The sequence below is a fragment of the Bombina bombina genome, chromosome 3 (assembly GCF_027579735.1).
Source record: "Bombina bombina isolate aBomBom1 chromosome 3, aBomBom1.pri, whole genome shotgun sequence".
Lineage (NCBI taxonomy): Eukaryota > Metazoa > Chordata > Amphibia > Anura > Bombinatoridae > Bombina > Bombina bombina.
Window position 1 is genome coordinate 672,451,835 of NC_069501.1, and position 23,010 is coordinate 672,474,844.

At 38.3% G+C, this 23,010-nt stretch overlaps 1 protein-coding gene across 3 annotated transcripts in view; it reads right to left on the reverse strand.

Moving 5' to 3' along the window:
• Window positions 1-23,010, reverse strand: part of LOC128651869 (complement factor B) — a 148,609-nt gene that overhangs the window by 33,285 nt on the left and 92,314 nt on the right. For all 3 annotated transcript variants that reach the window (XM_053704846.1, XM_053704845.1, XM_053704847.1), the window contains 6 exons: window positions 21,278-21,361; window positions 20,393-20,548; window positions 16,234-16,391; window positions 12,016-12,127; window positions 10,573-10,717; window positions 7,574-7,659 (listed from right to left, as the gene is read on the reverse strand). In XM_053704846.1, the coding sequence (XP_053560821.1) occupies window positions 7,574-7,659; window positions 10,573-10,717; window positions 12,016-12,127; window positions 16,234-16,391; window positions 20,393-20,548; window positions 21,278-21,361 (741 nt within the window). The remainder of the gene's footprint in view (window positions 1-7,573; window positions 7,660-10,572; window positions 10,718-12,015; window positions 12,128-16,233; window positions 16,392-20,392; window positions 20,549-21,277; window positions 21,362-23,010) is intronic.

Consider the following 23,010-nt stretch of genomic DNA (forward strand, 5'->3'; position numbering starts at 1 on the left):
TTCTTTGCAAGGACACTCAAAAGCCTGCCATCCATGGATTCTGTCAGTGTTTTGATCTGTTCACCATCAACATTGCGTGCAGCAGCAACCACAGCCTCCCAGACACTGTTCAGAGAGGTGTACTGTTTTCCCTCCTTGTAAATCTCACATTTGATGATGAACCACAGGTTCTCAATGGGGTTCAGATCAGGTGAACAAGGAGACCATGTCATTAGATTTTCTTCTTTTATACCCTTTCTTGCCAGCCACGCTGTGGAGTACTTGGACGCGTGTGATGGAGCATTGTCCTGCATGAAAATCATGTTTTTCTTGAAGGATGCAGACTTCTTCCTGTACCACTGCTTGAAGAAGGTGTCTTCCAGAAACTGGCAGTAGGACTGGGAGTTGAGCTTGACTCCATCCTCAACCCGAAAAGGCCCCACAAGCTCATCTTTGATGATACCAGCCCAAACCAGTACTCCACCTCCAACTTGCTGGCGTCTGAGTCGGACTGGAGCTCTCTGCCCTTTACCAATCCAGCCACGGGCCCATCCATCTGGCCCATCAAGACTCACTCTCATTTCATCAGTCCATAAAACCTTAGAAAAATCAGTCTTGAGATATTTCTTGGCCCAGTCTTGACGTTTCAGCTTGTGTGTCTTGTTCAGTGGTGGTCGTCTTTCAGCCTTTCTTACCTTGGCCATGTCTCTGAGTATTGCACACCTTGTGCTTTTGGGCACTCCAGTGATGTTGCAGCTCTGAAATATGGCCAAACTGGTGGCAAGTGGCATCTTGGCAGCTGCACGCTTGACTTTTCTCAGTTCATGGGCAGTTATTTTGCGCCTTGGTTTTTCCACACGCTTCTTGCGACCCTGTTGACTATTTTGAATGAAACGCTTGATTGTTCGATGATCACGCTTCAGAAGCTTTGCAATTTTAAGAGTGCTGCATCCCTCTGCAAGATATCTCACTATTTTTGACTTTTCTGAGCCTGTCAAGTCCTTCTTTTGACCCATTTTGCCAAAGGAAAGGAAGTTGCCTAATAATTATGCACACCTGATATAGGGTGTTGATGCCATTAGACCACACCCCTTCTCATTACAGAGATGCACATCACCTAATATGCTTAATTGGTAGTAGGCTTTCAAGCCTATACAGCTTGGAGTAAGACAACATGCATAAAGAGGATGATGTGGTCAAAATACTCATTTGCCTAATAATTCTGCACACAGTGTATATAGCAGCAGTTTTGCAACAATGTTATACATTAGCAGGAGCACTAGATGGCAGCACTATTTCCTGTCATGCTCCAGACATGTGCACACTACCTATCTAGATATCGCTTCAACAAAGAATAACAAGAGAATGAAGCAAATCTGATAATATAAGTAAATTGGAAGCTTTTTTAAATTGTATTCTCTATCTGAATTATAAAAGAACATTTTTGGATTTCATGTCCCTTTAAAGTGAAAGTAGTTTAGGTAAGTAGCTGATAAGAGATTATTGGGTAGATTACGATTCTTGCGTTAGGAGCTGTGCGGTGCTAACGAGCAGTTTTCTCTCACCACTCACTTACCTGCAACGCTGGTATTACAGGTTTTTACAAACCCAGCGTTAAAAGGCAAGAAGTGAGTGTTGAGCAAAATTGTGCTCCATACCGCTCTTCAATACCAGCGCTGCTTAAGTCAGCGGTGAGCTGCTTTTACGTGCTCATGCACGATTTCCCCATAGACATCAATAGGCAGAGCCGGCTGAGAAAAAGTCTAACTCCTGCAAAAAAGCAGCGTAAAACTCAGTAACGCAGCCCCATTGATTCCTATGGGGAAACACATTTTATGTTTACACCTAACACCCTAACATGAACCCCGAGTCTAAACACCCCTAATCTTACATTTATTAACCCCTAACCTGCCGTCCCCGACATCGCCAACACCTACATTATTATTATTAACCCCTAATCTGCCACTTCGGACACCGCCGCCACCTACATTATACTTATTAACCCCTAATCTGCTGCCCCCAACATCGCCGCCACCTACATTATACTTATTAACCCCTAATCTGCTGCCCCCAATGTCGCTGCAACCTACCTACACTTATTAACCCCTAATCTGCCGCCCCCAACGTCGCCACCACTATATTAAATGTATTAACCCCTAAATCTAAGTCTAACCCTAACCCTAACACCCCCTAACTTAAATATAATTTAAATAAATCTAAATAAAATTAGTATAATTATCTAAATTAGTCCTATTTAAAACTAAATACTTACCTGTAAAATAAACCCTAAGCTAGCTACAATATAACTAATAGTTACATTGTAGCTAGCTTAGGGTTTATTTTTATTTTACAGGCAAGTTTGTATTTATTTTAACTAGGTAAAATAGTTACTAAATAGTTATAAACTATTTAATAACTACCTAGCTAAAATAAAGACAAATTTACCTGTAAAATTAAACCTAACCTAAGTTACACTAACACCTAACACTACACTACAATTACATCAATTCCCTACATTAAATACAATTAAATAAATTAAATTAGCTAAATCACAAAAAACCCCACTAAATTACAGAAAATAAAAAACAAATTACAGATCTTTAAACTAATTACACCTAATCTAATAGCCCTATCAAAATAAAAAAGCCCCCCTAAAATAAAAAAAAAAACCCTAGCCTAAACTAAACTATCAATAGCCCTTGAAATGGCCTTTTGCGGGGCATTGCCCCAAAGTAATCAGCTCTTTTACCTGTAAAAAAAAAATACAAACAACCCCCCCAACAGTAAAAACCCACAACTGACACAATCAACCCCCCAAATAAAAGCCTAACTAAAATAACCTAAGCTCCCCATTGCCCTGAAAATGGCATTTAGATGGGCATTGATAAACCCACCCAATACACCCTTAAAAAAATTCTAACACTAACCCCCGAAGATTCACTTACCGGCAGAAGTCTTCATCCAAGGGGCAAGATGTCCTCAACGAAGCCAGCAGAAGTGGTCCTCCAGACGGGCAGAAGTGGTCCTCCAGACGGGCAGTCTTCATCCAGATGGCAAGACATTCGACGCGGAGCATCCTCTTCAAACAATGGCTTCTTCGTAATGAATATCTCTTTAAGTGACGTCATCCAAGATGGCGTCCCTTAGATTTCGATTGGCTTATAGAATTCTATCAGCCAATCGGAATTAAGGTAGAAAAAATCCTATTGGCTGATTGGATCAGCCAATAGGATTGAACTTCAAGCCTATTGGCTGATCCAATCAGCCAATAGGATTAAGCTTGCATTCTATTGGCTGATTGGAACAGCCAATAGAATGCCAGCTCAATCCTATTGGCTGATTGCATCAGACAATAGGATTTTTTCTACCTTAATTCCGCTTGGCTGATAGAATTCTATCAGCCAATCGGAATCTAAGGGACGCCATCTTGGATGACGTCACTTAAAGAGATATTCATTACGAAGAAGCCATCATTTGAAGAGGATGCTCCGCGTCAGATGTCTTGAAGATGGACCCGCTCCGCGCCGGAAGGATGAAGATAGAAGATGCCATCTGGATGAAGACTTCTGCCCGTCTGGAGGACAACTTCTGCCCGTCTGGAGGACCACTTCTGCTGGCTTCATTGAGGACATCTTGCCGCTTGGATGAAGACTTCTCCCGGTAAGTGAATCTTCGGGGTTAGTGTTAGGATATTTTTAAGGGTGTATTGGGTGGGTTTAGTTTTTAGGTTAGGGCTTTGGGCCTGCAAAAGTGCTTAATGCCCTTTTAAGGTCAATGCCATGCCCTTTTCAGGGCAATGGGGAGCTTAGGTTTTTTTAGTTAGTATTTTAGTTGGGGGGTTGGTTGTGTGGGTGATGGGTTCTTCTGTTGGGGGGGTGTTTGTATTTTTTTTCCAGGAAAAAGAGCTGATTTCTTAGGGTCAATGCCCCGCAAAAGGCCCTTTTAAGGGCTATTGGTAGTTTAGTTTAGGCTAGGGTTTTTTTTTTATTTGGGGGGGGGGCTTTTTTATTTTGATAGGGCTATTAGATAAGGTGTAATCAGTTTAAAGATCTGTAATTTGTTTTTTATTTTCTGTAACTTAGTGGAGTTTTTTTTTTGTAATTTAGCTAATTTAATTTAACCCCTTAATGACCGGAGCACTTTTCCATTTTCTGTCCGTTTGGGACCAAGGCTATTTTTACATTTCTGCTGTGTTTGTGTTTAGCTGTAATTTTCCTCTTACTCATTTACTGTACCCACACATATTATATACCGTTTTTCTCACCATTAAGTGGACTTTCTAAAGATACCATTATTTTCATCATATCTTATAATTTACTATAAAAAAATTATGTAATATGAGGAAAAAATGGAAAAAAACACACTTTTTCTAACTTTGACCCCCAAAATCTGTTACACATCTACAACCACCAAAAAACACCCATGCTAAATAGTTTCTAAATTTTGTCCTGAGTTTAGAAATACCCAATGTTTACAGGTTCTTTGCTTTTTTTGCAAGTTATAGGGCCATAAATACAAGTAGCACTTTGCTATTTCCAAACCCCTTTTTTTCAAAATTAGCGCTAGTTACATTGGAACACTGATATCTTTCAGGAATCCCTGAATATCCCTTAACATGTATATATTTTTTTTAGAAGACACCCCAAAGTATTGATCTAGGCCCATTTTGGTATATTTCATGCCACCATTTCACCGCCAAATGCAATCAAATAAAGAAAATCGTTCACTTTTTCACAATTTTTTTCACAAACTTTAGGTTTCTCACTGAAATTATTTACAAACAACTTGTGCAATTATGGCATAAATGGTTGTAAATTATTCTCTGGGATCCCCTTTGTTCAGAAATAGCAGACATGTATGGCTTTTGTTGTTGCTTTTTGGTAATTAGAAGGACGCTAAATGCCACTGCGCACCACACGTGTATTATGCCCAGCAGTGAAGGGGTTAATTAGGGAGCATGTAGGGAGCTTCTAGGGTTAATTTTAGCTTTAGTGTAGTGTAGTAGACAACCCAAAGTATTGATCTAGGCCCATTTTGGTATATTTCATGCCACCATTTCACCGCCAGATGCGATCAAATTAAAAAAATCGTTACATTTTTCACAATTTTAGGTTTCTCACTGAAATCATTTACAAGCAGCTTGAGCAATTATGTCACAAATGGTTGTAAATGATTCTCTGGGATCCCCTTTGTTCAGAAATAGCTGACATATATGACTTTGGCGTTGCTTTTTGTTAATTAGAAGGCCGCTAAATGCCGCTGCGCATCACACGTGTATTATGTCTAGCAGTAAAGGGGTTAATTAGGTAGCTTGTAGGGAGCTTGCAGGGTTAATTTTAGCTTTAGTGTAGAGATCAGCCTCCCACCTGACACATCACACCCCCTGATCCCTCCCAAACAGCTCCCTTCCCACCCCCACCCCACAATTGTCCCCGCCATCTTAAGTACTGGCAGAATGTCTGCCAGTACAAAAATAAAGGGAATCTTTGTTTTTTTTTTAAAAAATAGTATAGCTTATTTACATATGCTGCTGTTTAGGATCCCCCTTAGCCCCCAACCTCCCTGATCCCCCCTCAAACATCTCTCTAACCATCTCCCTTTGCCTTTTTGGGGGCCATCTTGGGTACTGGCAGCTATCTGCCAGTACCCAATTTGCAGAAAAAAATGTTGTTGTTTTTTATTTTTCCCCAGTTTTTTTTCTGTAGTGTAGCTTCCCTCCCACATACCAACCCAACACCCCCTGATTTCGCTTTTTATTTTTATTATTATTAGGTTTTAGAACCCTGATTAGCAAATCCTATGGTGCATATTTTCTGTAGTGTAGCGGTTCCCACCCGCTCCCTCCCGTGCACGCGCCTGCATCCTCCCTATCGTGTCCGTGCGCGCCCCCGGTCATCCCCGCCCACGATCCCGCCCCCCTCCACATCACTGGGCCCATCGATGGCCGCCACCCGCCTCCCACGTCGGCTCCCACCCACCAACGATACCGGCCATCGATGTCCGGTGCAGAGAGGGCCACAGAGTGGCTCTCTCTGCATCGGATGGCCATACATGGTTATTGCAGGATGCCTCCATATCGAGGCATCACTGCAATAACCGGAAAGCAGCTGGAAGCGATCCTGCTCGCTTCCAGCTGCTTTCCACACCGAGGACTTGCAGGGTACGTCCTCAGGCGTTAACTGCCTTTTTTTTGAGGACGTACCCTGCACGTCCTCGGTCATTAAGGGGTTAATTTATATAATTGTATTTAATGTAGGGAATTTATTTAATTGTAGTGTAGTGTAACAATGGTTAGGTTTTATTTTACAGGTAAATTTGTATTTATTTTAGCTAGGTAGTTAGTAAATGGTTAATAACTATTTAATAACTATTCTACCTAATTAAAATAAATACAAACATGCCTGTAAAATAAAAATAAACCCTAAGATAGCTACAATGTAACTATTAGTATAGGTATTTAGTTTTAAATAGGAATAATGTAGTTAGTGATAGTAATTTTATTTAGATTTATTTAAATTATATTTCAATTAGGGGGTGTTAGGGTTAGGGTTAGATTTAGGTTTAGGGGTTAATAAATTTAATATAGTGGCGGCGACGTTGGGGCGGAAGATTAGGGGTTAATATATATATTGTAGGTGGCGGCGATGTTAGGGGTTAATAATATTTAACTAGTGTTTGCGAGGCGGGAGTGCGGCGGTTTAGGGGTTAATATGTTTATTATAGTGGCGGCGATGTCTGGAGTGGCAGATTAGGGGTTAATAATTTTATTATAGTGTTTGCGATGCGGGAGGGCCTCGGTTTAGGGGTTAATAGTTAGTTGTACCATAAAACTCTTTACTGACTTTAAAATGCGTTAGGAATCTTGGAGGTAGAGGGTGTACCGCTCACTTTTTGGCCTCCCTGGACAGACTCGTAATACCAGCGCTATGGAAGTCCCATAGAAAACAGGGTTTACAAAGTTTACGTAAGTCGGTTTGCAGTAAGGCCAAAAAAGTGTGCGGTGCCCCTAAACCTGCAAGACTCGTAATAGCAGCGGTAGTGAAAGACCTGTTAACGCTGCTTTTTCAGCTTAAAACTCGTAATTTACCTGTATGTTATTCCAAGCAACTACAGGAGTCCCCTTTAAATGAGTTGGAACATCTCTCTCCCACCCCACTGAGAGGTTGATTTCTGTTGCAGCCTCTTTTTGATAGGGTAATAGAGAATACTGCAGTATTCATTTATTTAAGTATAGGTGGTGTTTCCAACAGGCAAAATGACAAAATAAAGGTAAAGTAACTAATTTGCAAACAATATCATACACCCAGAAGGTTAAAATAATTGAGAACATATTAATGTAAAGGCATTTTTTTTCACAGGTTTTAATATTTACTGCAACTAGTGTTTTCTCTATCTTTCTATCTTAAAAATATACAATTTGCCACAAATTAGAATTAAAATGAGTGTGATTAAAAAGTAATATGAAAAATATATAACTTTAAATTAAAGATCCTAAACTAACAAAATTATTGTTGGTTTGTTACAAATAAAACATAAAAATGCAAGCTGAGAATAAAAAATAGGCATCAAGATAAGCTATAAAGTGTACACAGACCTTGATAAGAACAGGACTCACTCCAACTGCCTATTGGGGATAATATTAGGTCAGCAACTTCCTCAGAGCATGGCAGACAAACTGGCCTGAAATAATAACAAATGTATCACTAAAATGATTTACTTATTATTTATGTGCCGCGTATGAAGTCATAACACAAATGGTTGTAAAAGCTTCTCTGGGATCCCCTTTGTTCAATATAATAAAATAATATAGCAGCGATTGGCATAGTGTTCCTCTCTCTGCATCAGTAGTCTCCTGCAATACTGATTCTGCACTGCCACACTTGTGAGGCATGAAGCAATAGCACAATCTTGTCAGCATTCCGTTTTGTAAAGAAGAATTTTTGTAATATACATGTATTAGCAAAAATGGTTCTAAAAAAAGCTGTTTCAAAAGTGTATTTAAGTATGCACCATGCACCAGCATTTTAAACACAGCACTTGCTCAGAGAGCCTAAAGTGCTTGTACCATCTTGTAATGACTCAATTTGTTAATTACTGACATGATACAAGCCCCACTGGCACGCTGAGCAATCACAGTATTTAAAACGCTGCTGCATTCAGAATATCTAGCTATGCTTCACATGCACATGCAGAGAAAAATGTTATCACTAAAACAGTGATAACTTTTACTAGAAGCATTTTTGCCAATACATTTATATTACAAATATGTTTCAACAATGTAATTTATCTATATGCATTTAAATTTTGACCGGAATGTCCCTTTAAAATTGTATGCTGTATCTGGATCATAAACAAACATTTTTGGGTTTCATGTCCCTTTAAAAAATACAATTGAGTGACCTCATGCAACTTGTTCACTAACTGAAAAGTCTAAAACTGTAAAGGGATTTTACTTTAATGTTTTATGGAAGATGTGCATTTGTTTTGTTACAGATGCAAATTATATTCATTTAAAACAAATATCTGAATGCACCACAAGATTTATAGAGAACAAATAAATGCTGACAAAATTTGTCAGTATTCATTAGTTTCCTTTAAATTACCTAAGGGGTAATCCCGACCTTTCTTCACAGAGCCCCAGGCTGCACTAATAGAAGGATTACCGCGGGAGATCCCAGGGTGCACTAAGAGGAGGATTACCACGGGAGATCCCAGGGTGCACTAATAGGAGGATTACCGCGGGAGATCCCAGGGTGCACTAATAGAAGGAATACTGCGGGAGATCCCATGGTGCACTAATAGAAGGAATACTGCGGGAGATCCCATGGTGCACTAATAGAAGGAATACTGCGGGAGATCCCAGGCTGCACTAATAGAAGGATTACCGCGGGAGATCCCAGGGTGCACTAATAGGAGGATTACTGCGGGAGATCCCAGGGTGCACTAATAGGAGGATTACTGCGGGAGATCCCATGGTGCACTAATAGGAGGATTACTGCGGGAGATCCCAGGGTGCACTAATAGGAGGATTACCGCAGGAGATCCAAGGGTGCACTAATAGTAGGATTACTGTGGGAGATCCCAGGGCCTGCACTAAAGGCCTTTGTGCCCCTATTTTTATTCTTGGTTTGAAAAAAGTAATATACCACAAGATAGCTGGAATCTTTGGCAAAGTGACTAAAATGTGCACGTACTTTATACTTGATTGTAGTCAAACTTGAAAGTATTGTAAAAGTTAATAACGCACATACACCACTCATACTCTCATACAGCACACACACCACTCATAAACACACACCACTCATACTCTCATACAGCACATACAGCACTCATAAACACACACCACTCATACTCTCATACAGCACACACACCACTCATAAACAACACACACACCACTCATACTCTCATACAGCACACACACCACTCATACTCTAATACAACACATACACCACTCATACAGCACACACACCACTCATACTCTTATACAGCACACACACCACTCATACTCTTATACAGCACACACACCACTCATAAACAACACACACGCCACTCATACTCTTATACAGCACACACACCACTCATAAACAACACACACACCACTCATACTCTTATACAGCACACACACCACTCATACTCTCATACAGCACACACACCACTCATAAACACACACCACTCATACTCTTATACAGCACATACACCACTCATACAGCACACACACCACTCATACTCTCATACAGCACACACACCACTCATAAACAACACACACACCACTCATACTCTCATACAGCACACACATCACTCATATTCTCATACAGCACACACATCACTCATACTCTCATACAGCACACACACCCCTCATAAACAACACACACACCACTCATACTCTCATACAGCACACACACCACTCATAAACAACACACACACCACTCATACTCTCATACAGCACACACACCACTCATACTCTCATACAGCACACACACCACTCATAAACAACACACACACCACTCATAAACACACACCACTCATACTCTTATACAGCACATACACCACTCATACTCTCATACTCTCATACAGCACACACACCACTCATACAACACATACACCACTCATACAGCACACAAACCACTCATACTCTCATACAGCACACACACCCCTCATAAACAACACACACACCACTCATACTCTCATACAGCACACACATCACTCATACTCTCATACAGCACACACAACACTCATACTCTCATACAACACATACACCACTCGATACCCAGTAAACATGGCGTTGTGACCATGGATCCCGACCTGTGGTTTAAAGAACCCTACTTTAGCACATGCCTTGGGATCTGCCACGCTAGGCCTCCTAGGAGGTTTAGCATGCCCCATGACTCTGTGAAGAAGGATCGGGATTAGCGCAGCTCTCCAGCTCACTAAATGTAAGTATGTAATTCTTGTGTTTGAAAGGAGGAGCTGGTTCACAGAGGGCCCAAAGAATTCGCTGGAGTACGGTATCACACAGTCTTCCCAGATGTCTTGTATGGTATCCCCTGGTCTAAAATAAAACAATTTGTTTTCTAATATTATTGTGATTTATACCGTATAGCTTCTGAGTACTGAAGTGGTGTTGCCAACTTAAGTAAAGCAATATCATAATCCCAAGTAGTTGAATTCCATTTTTCATGTTGTATTATCCTTTCCACCTTTATTCCTGGATCACTTGAAGTATAATATTTTGTTGAGCCTTCAAAAGATAAAACAATGAATGCAAGATGATGAGGCCAAAACTTTATTTTGTTTTTGTAGAGGCAATTTATTGTATTCTGAAACTATAACAGTGTATTCAGTTTAGTATATCAGTGTATAATGCTATAATGATTTTACCTTTTCTGATTCTTGGAATAATTCATTCATGTGAAAGTGTAGCCTATTAAAATGCTTGACCAAAGGTTACATCTAAAAAACCAAACCAGCCCAAATGTTTATTTTTGTAGCATAAATCAGTGCATTCACAGCAAAAAGAAATTGTATATTTTTATGATTAAATTACATGGGGTGCCACAGTGTGTAGAGATTGAGGTCAGACTTGAAAACTAACACAATTTGTTTCTTTCATAATTCAGATAGAGCATGCATGGTTACGCAACTTTCTCATTTACTCCTATTAGCAATATTTCTTCTTTCTCTTGCTATCTTTATTTGAAAAAGCAGGAATGTAAGCATAGGAGCTGACCCAATTTTGGCTCAGAACCTGGATAGCGCTTGCTGATTGGTGGTTAAATGTAGCTACCAATCAGCAAGCGCTACCCAGGGTGATGAACCAAAAATGAGCTGACTCCTATGCTTACTTTCCTGCTTTTTCAAATAAAGATAGCTAGAGAACAAAGAGAAAATTATAATAGGAGTAAATTAGAAAGTTGCTTAAAATTGCATGCTCTATCTGAATCACAAAAGAAAAAAATTGGGTTTAGTGTCCCTTTAAGTATCCAAGTTTATTGTGTCCAAAATATGCATTTGTTAGTTCCCTTAAATCTTAAAGGGACAGTCAAGTAAAAAAAAAAACTTTCATGATTCAAATAGGGTATGTATTTTTTTAAACAACTTTCCAATTTACTTTCATTACCAATTTTGCTTTGTTCTCTTGGTATTCTTGGTTGAAAGCTAAACCTAGGAGGTTCATATGCTAATTTCTTGGACCTTGAAGGCCGCCTCTAATCTGAATGATTTTTCACCACTAGAAGGCATTAGTTCATGTGTTTCATATAGATAACATTGAGCTCAGGCACATGAATTTACCAAGAAGTGAGCACTGATTGGCTAAAATGCAAGTCTGTCAAAAGAACTGAAATAAGGGGGCAGTCTGCAGAGGCTTAGATACAAGGTAATTACAGAGGTAAAACGTGTATTATCATAACTGTGTTGGTTATGCAAAACTGGGGAATGGGTAATAAAGGGATTATCTATTTTTTTAAACAACAAAAATTCTGGTGTTGACTGTCCCTTTAAGTGTATGGTTATTGTATATATCACTTTGAATTTTACCCAGGAAGATCTTAATTTCCTCAGGTTGGTATACTCCGGTTTCTTTATCAAAGCAGTGTGCAGCACTCAGGATCCACCTTCTTCCAATCACCGATCCCCCACATGTGTTATCCTTCAAAGATATAAGAAAAGAAGATAAACACTTTTACTTCCTCTTTGTATGAAGCTAACACAGAGGCACAGAATTTTCTATTAATACTGAAGTATGATGGAAGCATTCACACAAAAAACTATTTGCTGTCTCATCACATCATCAGATTGCATCGGAATAGGGAGTTTTCTTTTTACTGTACATTAATTAAGAGTAAAGATGTACATTCTAATAGATAATCCAGGGCTTGTGTGTATATATATATATATATATATATATATGCCTTGATAATTTATTGTCATTATTTTGGTAGCTTACTTGAATAAGTTATTCGTAATATACTGAAACATTTGAGTGCTATGTGATGGTTTCATTATTATTATTTTTATTATTTATCATTTGTATTATTACATTTGGAAAATATGCAACTCAAAGTCCATTACTATGGCTGGCTCTCTAGCATGTAGGGCAGAGCTTTCCAAACTTTTTATGTTGGTGACACACTTTTTAGACCTACATCATTTCGTGACACAGTAATTCAGTTGTACTAGCAAACAGGAGGTTAAACTAACTTGTTTTAAGAGATACGGACACATACATGAATTATATAATAATGAAAGGTATTTACAAGTAACAGTGTGTATGTGCAAGAATTAAAAAAAAAGTTTAATAACACCAATAGCTACTTGAAATTTTAATGGGATGTATGAGGTTAATGGGATGAACACAGTTTCTGAATATTTGGTAGAATATTAGCTAAAGACACTCGCATTTCATCATCAAGCATTTTTAAGCTTCCACTTCCTATCCATATATCAAGAGCAGGAGCAGCAATGCACTACTGGGAGCTAGCTGCAGAAAATAACCCCTCTGACTTCAGCTCAGCGTTTAAGCTGCCGCCCTCAGAGCTCGGTGAGTCCGATTGACTACTGACCGCGCTGCAAACACATTGCTCTCCCATTTACTGACTACACATGCAGTCACGAGCCAATTAAGGAGACTACACTTGCAGTCAGGAGCCAATGTGCCGCCAATGGGAATAGTTTCAGTTCCCACTGAGCTGTGCCAATTGGTTAAGATGCTCTGTGTCCCCCTAGGTATCAATCACGTGTCAACCATGTGATATGCGTAGCAGGCAGGCGGAAAGTCAGAAACCAAAAATAAAATTAAAAAACATTTGTGCTGAAGCAGGGACACACCTACACACTGCTGCCGACACACTAGTGTGTCCCGACACACAGTTTGGAAAGCACTGATGTAGGGGAACACACAGAACTTATCCTGCAGAGTAAAAGTCCTATACTCTTGATTTTTTCCTCCTGTTGGTGTTTATGTTCCTGATATGTTCTTGATCTCTGTATATTATAAGGTGCTCCTGTCCTTATTGTTTATGAACCTAAAGACACATTCAGATATTACAGTAATCCAAACAGCAGAGAAGGTAACCTAAATTACAACATGGCAGCTCCCATTGTTTTATAAACACTAAGGCCTAGATTTGGAGTTTGGCGGTAGCCGTGAAAACCAGCGTTAGAGGCTCCTAACGCTGGTTTTAGGCTACCTCCGGTATTTGGAGTCACTCAAAAAAGGGTCTAACGCTCACTTTTCAGCCGCGACTTTTCCATACCGCAGATCCCCTTACGTCAATTGCGTATCCTATCTTTTCAATGGGATTTTTCTAACTCTGGTATTTAGAGTCGTGTCTGAAGTGAGCGTTAGAAATCTAACGACAAAACTCCAGCCGCAGAAAAAAGTCAGTAGTTAAGAGCTTTCTGGGCTAACGCCGGTTCATAAAGCTCTTAACTACAGTACTCTAAAGTACACTAACACCCATAAACTACCTATGTTCCGATCAGCCAATAGAATGTGAGCTCAATCTGATTGGCTGATTGGATCAGCCAATCGGATTGATCTTGATTCTGATTGGCTGATTCCATCAGCCAATCAGAATATTCCTACCTTAATTCCGATTGGCTGATAGAATCCTATCAGCCAATCGGAATTCGAGGGACTCCATCTTGGATGACGTCCCTTAAAGGAACCGTCATTCTTCAGTTGGACGTCGCCGGATGAAGATGGGTCCGCGGTGGAGGTCTTCAGGATGGAGCCGGTCCTCATCGGATGAAGATAGAAGATGCCGCTTGGAAGATGATGGTTACCGGTCCGGATCTACTCTTCTTCCCGGATAGGATGAAGACTTTGGAGCCTCTTCTGGACCTCTTCAGCCACCGGATGATGGATCGCCAGCCCCCGCTTGGGTTGGATGAAGATTTTGGAGCCAGGACCGATCGGTGATACCCGGTGAGGTGAAGACAAGGTAGGATGATCTTCAGGGGCTTAGTGTTAGGTTTATTTAAGGGGGGTTTGGGTTAGATTAGGGGTATGTGGGTGGTGGGTTGTAATGTTGGGGGGGGTATTGTATGTTTTTTTTACAGGCAAAAGAGCTGAACTTCTTGGGGCATGCCCCGCAAAGGGCCCTGTTCAGGGCTGGTAAGGCAAAAGAGCTTTGAACTTTAGTAATTTAGAATAGGGTAGGGCATTTTTTATTTTGAGGGTCTGTTATTTTATTAGGGGGCTTAGAGTAGGTGTAATTAGTTTAAAATTGTTGTAATATTTTTCTTATGTTTGTAAATATTTTTTTATTTTTTGTAACTTAGTTCTTTTTTATTTTTTGTACTTTAGTTAGTTTATTTCATTGTAGTTATTTGTAGGTATTGTATTTAATTAATGTATTGATAGTGTAGTGTTAGGTTTAATTGTAGGTAATTGTAGGTATTTTATTTAATTAATTTAATGATAGTATAGTGTTAGGTTTAATTGTAACTTAGGTTAGGATTTATTTTACAGGTAATTTTGTAATTATTTTAACTATTTTAGCTATTAAATAGTTCTTAACTATTTAATAGCTATTGTACCTGGTTAAAATAATTACAAAGTTACCTGTAAAATAAATATTAATCCTAAAATAGCTATAATATAATTATAATTTATATTGTAGCTATATTAGGATTTATTTTACAGGTAAGTATTTAGCTTTAAATAGGAATAATTTATTTAATAAGAGTTAATTAATTTAGTTAGATTTAAATTATATTTAAGTTAGGGGGGTGTTAGTGTTAGGGTTAGACTTAGCTTTAGGGGTTAATACATTTATTAGAATAGCGGTGAGCTCCGGTCGGCAGATTAGGGGTTAATAATTGAAGTTAGGTGTCGGCGATGTTAGGGAGGGCAGATTAGGGGTTAATACTATTTATTATAGGGTTAGTGAGGCGGATTAGGGGTTAATAACTTTATTATGATAGCGGTGCGGTCCGCTCGGCAGATTAGGGGTTAATAAGTGTAGGCAGGTGGAGGCGACGTTGTGGGGGGCAGATTAGGGGTTAATAAATATAATATAGGGGTCGGCGGTGTTAGGGGCAGCAGATTAGGGGTACATAAGGATAATGTAAGTAGCGGCGGTTTACGGAGCGGCAGATTAGGGGTTAAAAATAATATGCAGTGGTCAGCGATAGCGGGGACGGCAGATTAGGGGTTAATAAGTGTAAGGCATGGGGTGTTTAGACTCGGGGTACATGTTAGGGTGTTAGGTGCAGATGTAGGAAGTGTTTCCCCATAGCAAACAATGGGGCTGCGTTAGGAGCTGAACGCGGCTTTTTTGCAGGTGTTAGGTTTTTTTTTCAGCTCAAACAGCCCCATTGTTTCCTATGGGGGAATCGTGCACGAGCACGTTTTTGAGGCTGGCCGCGTCCGTAAGCAACTCTGGTATCGAGAGTTGAAGCTGCGTTAAATATGCTCTACGCTCCTTTTTTGGAGCCTAACGCTGACATTATATGGACTCTCAATACCAGAGTTATTTTTATGGTGCGGCCAGAAAAAAGCCAGCGTTAGCTACGCGGGTCGTTACCGACAAAACTATAAATCTAGCCATAAGACTTTACACTTATTTTGTCACTATTTAAACAACTAAAACTTAAAAAAAAAGACATCTATATGTTATTCTCAGACTAATCTTTTCTTTGAATGCATCAATATATGTAACATCTATTTAATGTTTAATGTCCCTTTAAACCAGTAGACACAGTAGACAATAATGGGGGGTTTTGGTCACTTTTTTAGAATTTATTTACCTGTGTCATCTTATAACCAGCTGAGCTTACATGAGACACCACATAAACCTGCCATGGCCAGTCTCCTTGTGCAGAACTCCTTCCTCCAAATATTCTTCCAATGGGACCTTGACGTAATTCTCCTTGCACTCCACATGTAGAAAACTCCTTGTCCCTTACTATAAAACAGTAACAATGAGTATATTGAGAATGTGCTGCCATTATAATGATATGTATCTATCTTGTGTAATGTGTGTTAAACTTGTGATTTATGTAAGTTAAGTTTTCATGTGTGAACCTTAACCTTTTAAGTTACAAAACAATAAACTTAAACATAAATCAATAATTAATCCATTTAATATGGGGCACTATGGGTATACTGTGCATGTATACATGGTGTGTTATTTATATGCATTGCACTATAAAAATGTATTTTAATGTAATGTATTTATAATTTTACTAATTGCTTATTTCATATGGTGAGGTTTTGGTTTAGGAACAAGATTATCAATTCGGGATATTAATATCTTGCTGAAGAAAGCGGCTATAACTTTTTAACTAGTTCCCTTTTACAACAGCAGGGTTTTTCAAAGTTGAAACACTGTAAATCAGGATTTTGAAAAATTGTGAAAAGTCTATCATTGAATAGTGATTATCAATCACAAAAGTAAACTGTAAGTTCTCACTATACAGAACAGGGTTTACTTGCAGGATATTGTTCTGTTCAGAAAGAACTTACAGTTTGGTGCGATTGAAGTGGCTCAATAGTTTTCAATGTTAAAACAGGGTGCAAGCTTTGTAAAGTGTAATGCATAAATAACTCACAATATACGCATGCACAATATACCCGTAATGCCCAGCTCAAATGGATTAATTATTATTATTAAGATTGCTACATAGCGTTCCATTGGCGTAACTTGTATTACCATGAGGAAATATTGCAGGCTTGTTCTAGTGTTCTAAACAATAAGCGCAATCTATGGTGAACATTTTCACACACACGTCTCTCTAATCTGATTGTCAAGCATTTTTAAGAAATATATATAATTTACTTGGAAAATTAATTTGCCTATAGATTGACGTATAAGAAAACATAATCTATTTATATATTTACCAAAAGCACATTATATCATAATTAAACATCTTTTGAAATTATGCCCCCTTTACTCTGCTAATATTCACAATCATTAGTGGTTAAGGTAGCAAGACCTATATTTTCCTATAGAACCAAAAAATTGTCCGTACAGTGACGAAAAACATACTTTTTCAGAACATTTCACCTGGTGTGACTTTTGAGAGTCTAGAGAGAAATTAATGTATTATCGAAAATGCCAACATAATAATGGCTAACTGTTTATTGATCCTTAATGGCTCAGTTGCAGACACGTGATTGTAATCCATTCATATTTACAATGGTTGTAAAATATATTAAAACAACTGGCAGTGTGATATTTCCTTCTTAGCTTATGAGAGTCCATAGCTTCACAACATTTGGGATATATTCCAGCCTATCAGGAGGAGGCTCCTTTTTATCATATGATTTGTGGGCTAAGATCTGGCTTGGCACCCAATACCAGTAGGGAACTTTACTCCAAGAAGATTTAAGAATACTCTGAGGGAAACAGGGTTGAGGATTACATCTGTTATGTGCTTTCCATTACCCTAGTGGGTAATAATATACATACAAAATGTATACATATAATATTACATGTATGTCCTTGCTGCTAGAGTATGATCAATTATGAAAGAGAGTTTCTGTAATGTACTAAGGAATACAGATTTAAAATGGTATACTCTCCTTATAGTACATTAATACTATACTATACTATTTCAGCACAGACTTACATTATCTCTGCAGAGGCTGTTTAAATAATTTGAGTTTGCATTACAGAATGTACAAGACCTCTCTGCAGCGTTACAACTTTGAATATTCATTCCTTCAAACATGAATATTTACTATGTTATGGTTGCGTGACTTTTCACAGGGTGATGTACAAATCTCTGTTACATGCATGTTTATAACCATATGTATGGCAGGGTTTACCTCTGTTGCTCCTCTAGTACAACACAGTATTATTCTGCAGTGAGCTAATAACTTGGGTTTACTAATCCAGTGATTTTCTATACAGATAGGTGTGTTTATGTGCCCATATGTGAGTGTATTTATAATTGATTGTATTACCAGTTTATGTCAGCAATATATGTTTTATTTGTTACTTAGTTATACTAAGTTTAATAGATACTTAGAAAAGGAAGCCTCTTTCACATTTAGATACATAGCAGGTACAAAGTAAGATCATATTAAGATTTGCAAGGCGCAACTTTGTCTTCCCTTCAAACTTTTCAATAATGTTATCATGTTGACATTTATGCTTCTTATGCAGCAGCTTTTGGCAGGAGAGTCCTTCAGGTCACAGTGTCCGGCAAAGAGGAACTGCCTATTTTTTGTCCAAGCCATTCTTAAAATGCATTATCAGCTTGGATATTGCATCCCAAATGTTATGAAGCTATGAACTCTCATCAACTAAGAAGGAAAACAGAATTTATACTTACTGATAAATGTATTTACTTTGGGCTGATAAGAGTCCATAGCCCCCACCCTATTCTTGTATATGGGTGACAGTTATCATTTGTACCTCGTAACCCTGCTCTCTGTCTTTCCTACTTTTTCTGTCTCTCTCCTCTGCTATACGTAAGCTGGAGAGGGAGGGGAATTGTGAGGGGCTAAAGCTCTGTGAGGGTTCTTGACCTCCCCCTGATAGGCTGAAGCTTTGGACGTTCATCTGAGTGAGGGAAATACATTTATTGGTAAATATAAATTCTGTTTTTATAGAAAGATTTAATATGAATTACTTTTTACCCCTTCGCTACCTGGAATTTCAGAGAAAAACTTGCCCAAAATACCAGATAATTTTTAGCATTTTTGCTATCACTCTGTTTAAACAGAGTTATTTTTTTACCTATGAAAACTTTATAGACAACACAAGGTATTGATGTAAGCCCATGTGGCTATATGTGATGCCACTATTTGGCCACCAAACATGATCATATTAATAAAAAATTGTTAACTTTTTAGCAAATTTTGGGTTTCTCGCTGAAAATATTTGCGCAAAACTACTGCAATCATAAGACAAATGGTTATAAAAGCTTCTCTGGAATCCCCTTTGTTCAGAAACAGCTGACATTTTTGGCAATTAGAAGGGCGCTATTTCCAGCTGTGCACGACACTTCTAGTCTCACCATATGAAGGCCTTCTATATCCAGCTGCAGTCTTCGCTGTCTAATTTGACAGCAGGGACCACAGTGTTGAACCTAGGTACTATGTCAACACAGTACACTTGGCAAAGTAGTATGTCCAAATGAAGCAAGGGGTTAAGAGCTGAATCTTCAGTTAATTGTATGTTTTATTTTTAAAATGGAGTTTGTGTTAAAGGAACAGTAAAGTCAAACTCAAGTTTCTGATAGAACATGCAATTTTAAACAACTTTACAACTTACTTATTCTATGCAATTGTAAACAACTTTATAAAATAATTTTTTTTATCAAATTGTCTTTGTACTCTTTGTATCTTTTGTTTAAAAGCAGGCACATAAGCTCAAGAGCGTGTACGTGTCTGGAGCACTATATGACAGCTGTTTTTCAAAAATGTTACCCATTTGCATGCGCACCAGATGGCAGCACTATTTCCTGCCAAGTGGTGCTTGAGACACCGACCTAGGCGTCTTTTCAATAAAGAATACCATGGGAACAAAGCAAATTTGATAATAGAAGTAAATTGGAAACTTTTTAAAAATTGTATGCTGTGTCTGAATCACAAAAGAACATGTTTTAATTTGTATATCCCTTTAATACACTGCAAAACATATGAAATAAACAGGCATTACCCTGAAGTACTGCCATACTGATTATGCACCATTTAGCACTGACATACATATCCTGTGCTGGCATTGGGGTGGTGCCAGATTTATTTGAGAAGTAAAAGGGCAATAAATGGAACAAAAATAGAGAAAGGGGTGGAGGACACAACACCGATTTGGGATCTCTATACTGAGTATCTAAATGTAAGCAGTCTCCCACTGTTATGCTTTTAGTGCTTCAAAGGTCTACCAGGTAAAGAAAACACAGACGTTCTAACCTTAAAGGTTTACACTGATGACTTTTAGTTGATTGTAATACAGACCATGATTAGTTATCCCCTCAAAAATGTTTTCTAGATCTTGGTAGTACGGCAAGTAGAACGCATGTTGCTGCGCTTGTTCTTCACGCATTAACTGTAGAGGCACCAGACTTTCCAGATGTTTCTTACTGATGTCACCAATGCCAATAGCGAGGACATCTGAGTAAAGGAGCATAAAAAAGGATATGATTGGTAATGATTAGGTACATCCATTTTTGATGGTTTCCAACTTTTATATTATACCTCTTGCACATGACTAATTCTTCTAATTATTAATAGAATTAAGGTATTATTTAGAAAATATAGCTCTTATGGGATACAACAAAGTTTATAGATATCAACAAAGCTCAAAATGAATAACTGACTCTAATATTAACTAAGGCCTCAAAAGTTGCTGATAAATGAAAGGGATTTCAAACCTAAAATGGTTATTTCATGATTTAGATAGAGCATACAATGTTAAACAATTTTCCAATTGACTTCCATTATCTAATTTGCTACCTTCTCTTAGTATCCTTTGTAAAAAAAAAAAAAAAAAAGCATATCTAGGTAGGCTCAGGAGCAGCAATGCACTACTGGAAGCCAGCTGCTAATTAATGGGTGCACATATATCCCTCTTGTCATTGGTTAACCCAGATTGGTTAGCTAACTCTCAGTAATGCAATGCTACCCCTTCAACAAAGGATACAAAGAGAATAAAGCAACTTTGATAATAAAAGTAAATTGTAAAGTTGTTTAAAACTGCATGTTCTATCTACATCCTGAAAGAATAATGTTGGGTTTCATGCCTCTTTAATGTTTCAGCGACATTTGAGGTCTTAATGTTCCTTTAACATCAAGTAATGGATTAACTTACTAACATGCCCAGTAGTATTGATTTCACATTACCTAATTCAGACTTAGATTGGAGCAAGTGGTCAGCAATATGTTGCATAGTAGCTCTAGCACGAGTCATTGTACTTGTGCCCATTCCTAAGGTAAATAAAACATAAAGCTTGTTAGGGGCAATAAGTGCTGAGGTAGTTATTAACAGAATTGAATAAACCTATCACATATTTCAATGAGATGCACAAGAGGAATATTAATTTGCTTTCTTTTACAAAGATATGACGAGTCCACGGATTTCATCCTTACTTGTGGGATATTGACCTCCTGCTAACAGGAAGTGGCAAAGAGCACCACAGCAGAGCTGTATATATAGCCCCTCCCTTCCCCTCCAGTCATTCTCTTTGCCTGTGTTATACTAGAAAGACATAGTAAAGTGAGGTGTTAGTTTTAGTTTCTTCAATCAAGAAGTTTTTTTTATTTTAAATGGTACTGGTGTGTACTATTTTCCTCAGGGGGATATGGAAGAAGATTTCTGCCCTGAGGTTTGATGATCTTAGCATTTGTAACTAAGATCCACGCTGGTTCCCACAAGACTTCTGAAGGTAACCATGAGACATCTTCAGTGTGGAGACCGGTTTCATGCTACAAGCAGCATTAAGGTATGTGCAGCCTTTTTTTCTGAGGAGACTTGGTGTACCAGAACTGGCTGGCATTATTTCCCTGTATGGGAATGGGGTAAGCAGTAAAACCTATTTTAATAAGAGGAGTATTACTGGAGTCCCTATATTATTTTTATCATTAATTGATATTTGGGCATTATGTGACATGGGAGACAATGTGAAAAACAATGTTTTTTATTTTTGGCACTTAAAACTTGTTGGTTTTATGTTGGAGGGTTGTATTTTGTGTGTACTTTTATTTTGGTGCAAAACTGCATTCCCATGTGGTGTTGTTTGGGCCTACTCTGACGTTTGACCTTAAGGGGCGGATCTTATTTTCACACGCTCAGATGCGCACTTCCTTCAGGCTAAGCAGCAGCAATCAGTAACTCGGTGGCTCCTGGACTGTGTAGCTGGTCTGAAGGGTTGGAAACTTGTTTCGAAGTACCCTGGGGGCAGGTAGGAACCACAGCAGAGCTGTGGCGAGGTGCAGAGGGTATTTTCATCTATTTTTTGACTAGATGTTGATATAAGTACTCAGTGGCGGCTGGTGAATTATGAAGATGGAGGTGCACTTAGCCCCTCCCCTGACCACACCCCTTGAAATAAAGCCCCGCCCCTCAGATTGCTCTTCAATATATATATATATATATATATATATATATATATATATATATATATATATATATACACACACGCACACACATACACACACTAGTTCCACTTTTATTTAAAAAAATAAAAATAAAGGGAACTTGTCATACATATTTCCAGTGATTTGCTTATCTACACTGCAGACTCTAATATGGTCAAGTCTTGTGCAAAAAAGCAAATAAACAGTTTATGGGAGAGTCTTATGCAGAAGTGACACAATATACCAGGCTAAAAATAATTAAAAGGAAAAACATCATTTAAAAAACTAAGTACTGATTAAACTAAAAAAGGGTAACCATTCTCTTACATAGGATAAAAGTATTTTTTTTTTAATTAACTGTAAAAAATAAATCATATTTTTTTTACTGACAATAAAAATGAAGTAATCCTTTTCCCTTACCTCTAAGCCTAATACAAACATTTTGCAAACTCTAATGAATTAGCATCTTATAAGAGTTTTATTAAAATGAGGGCACCTGA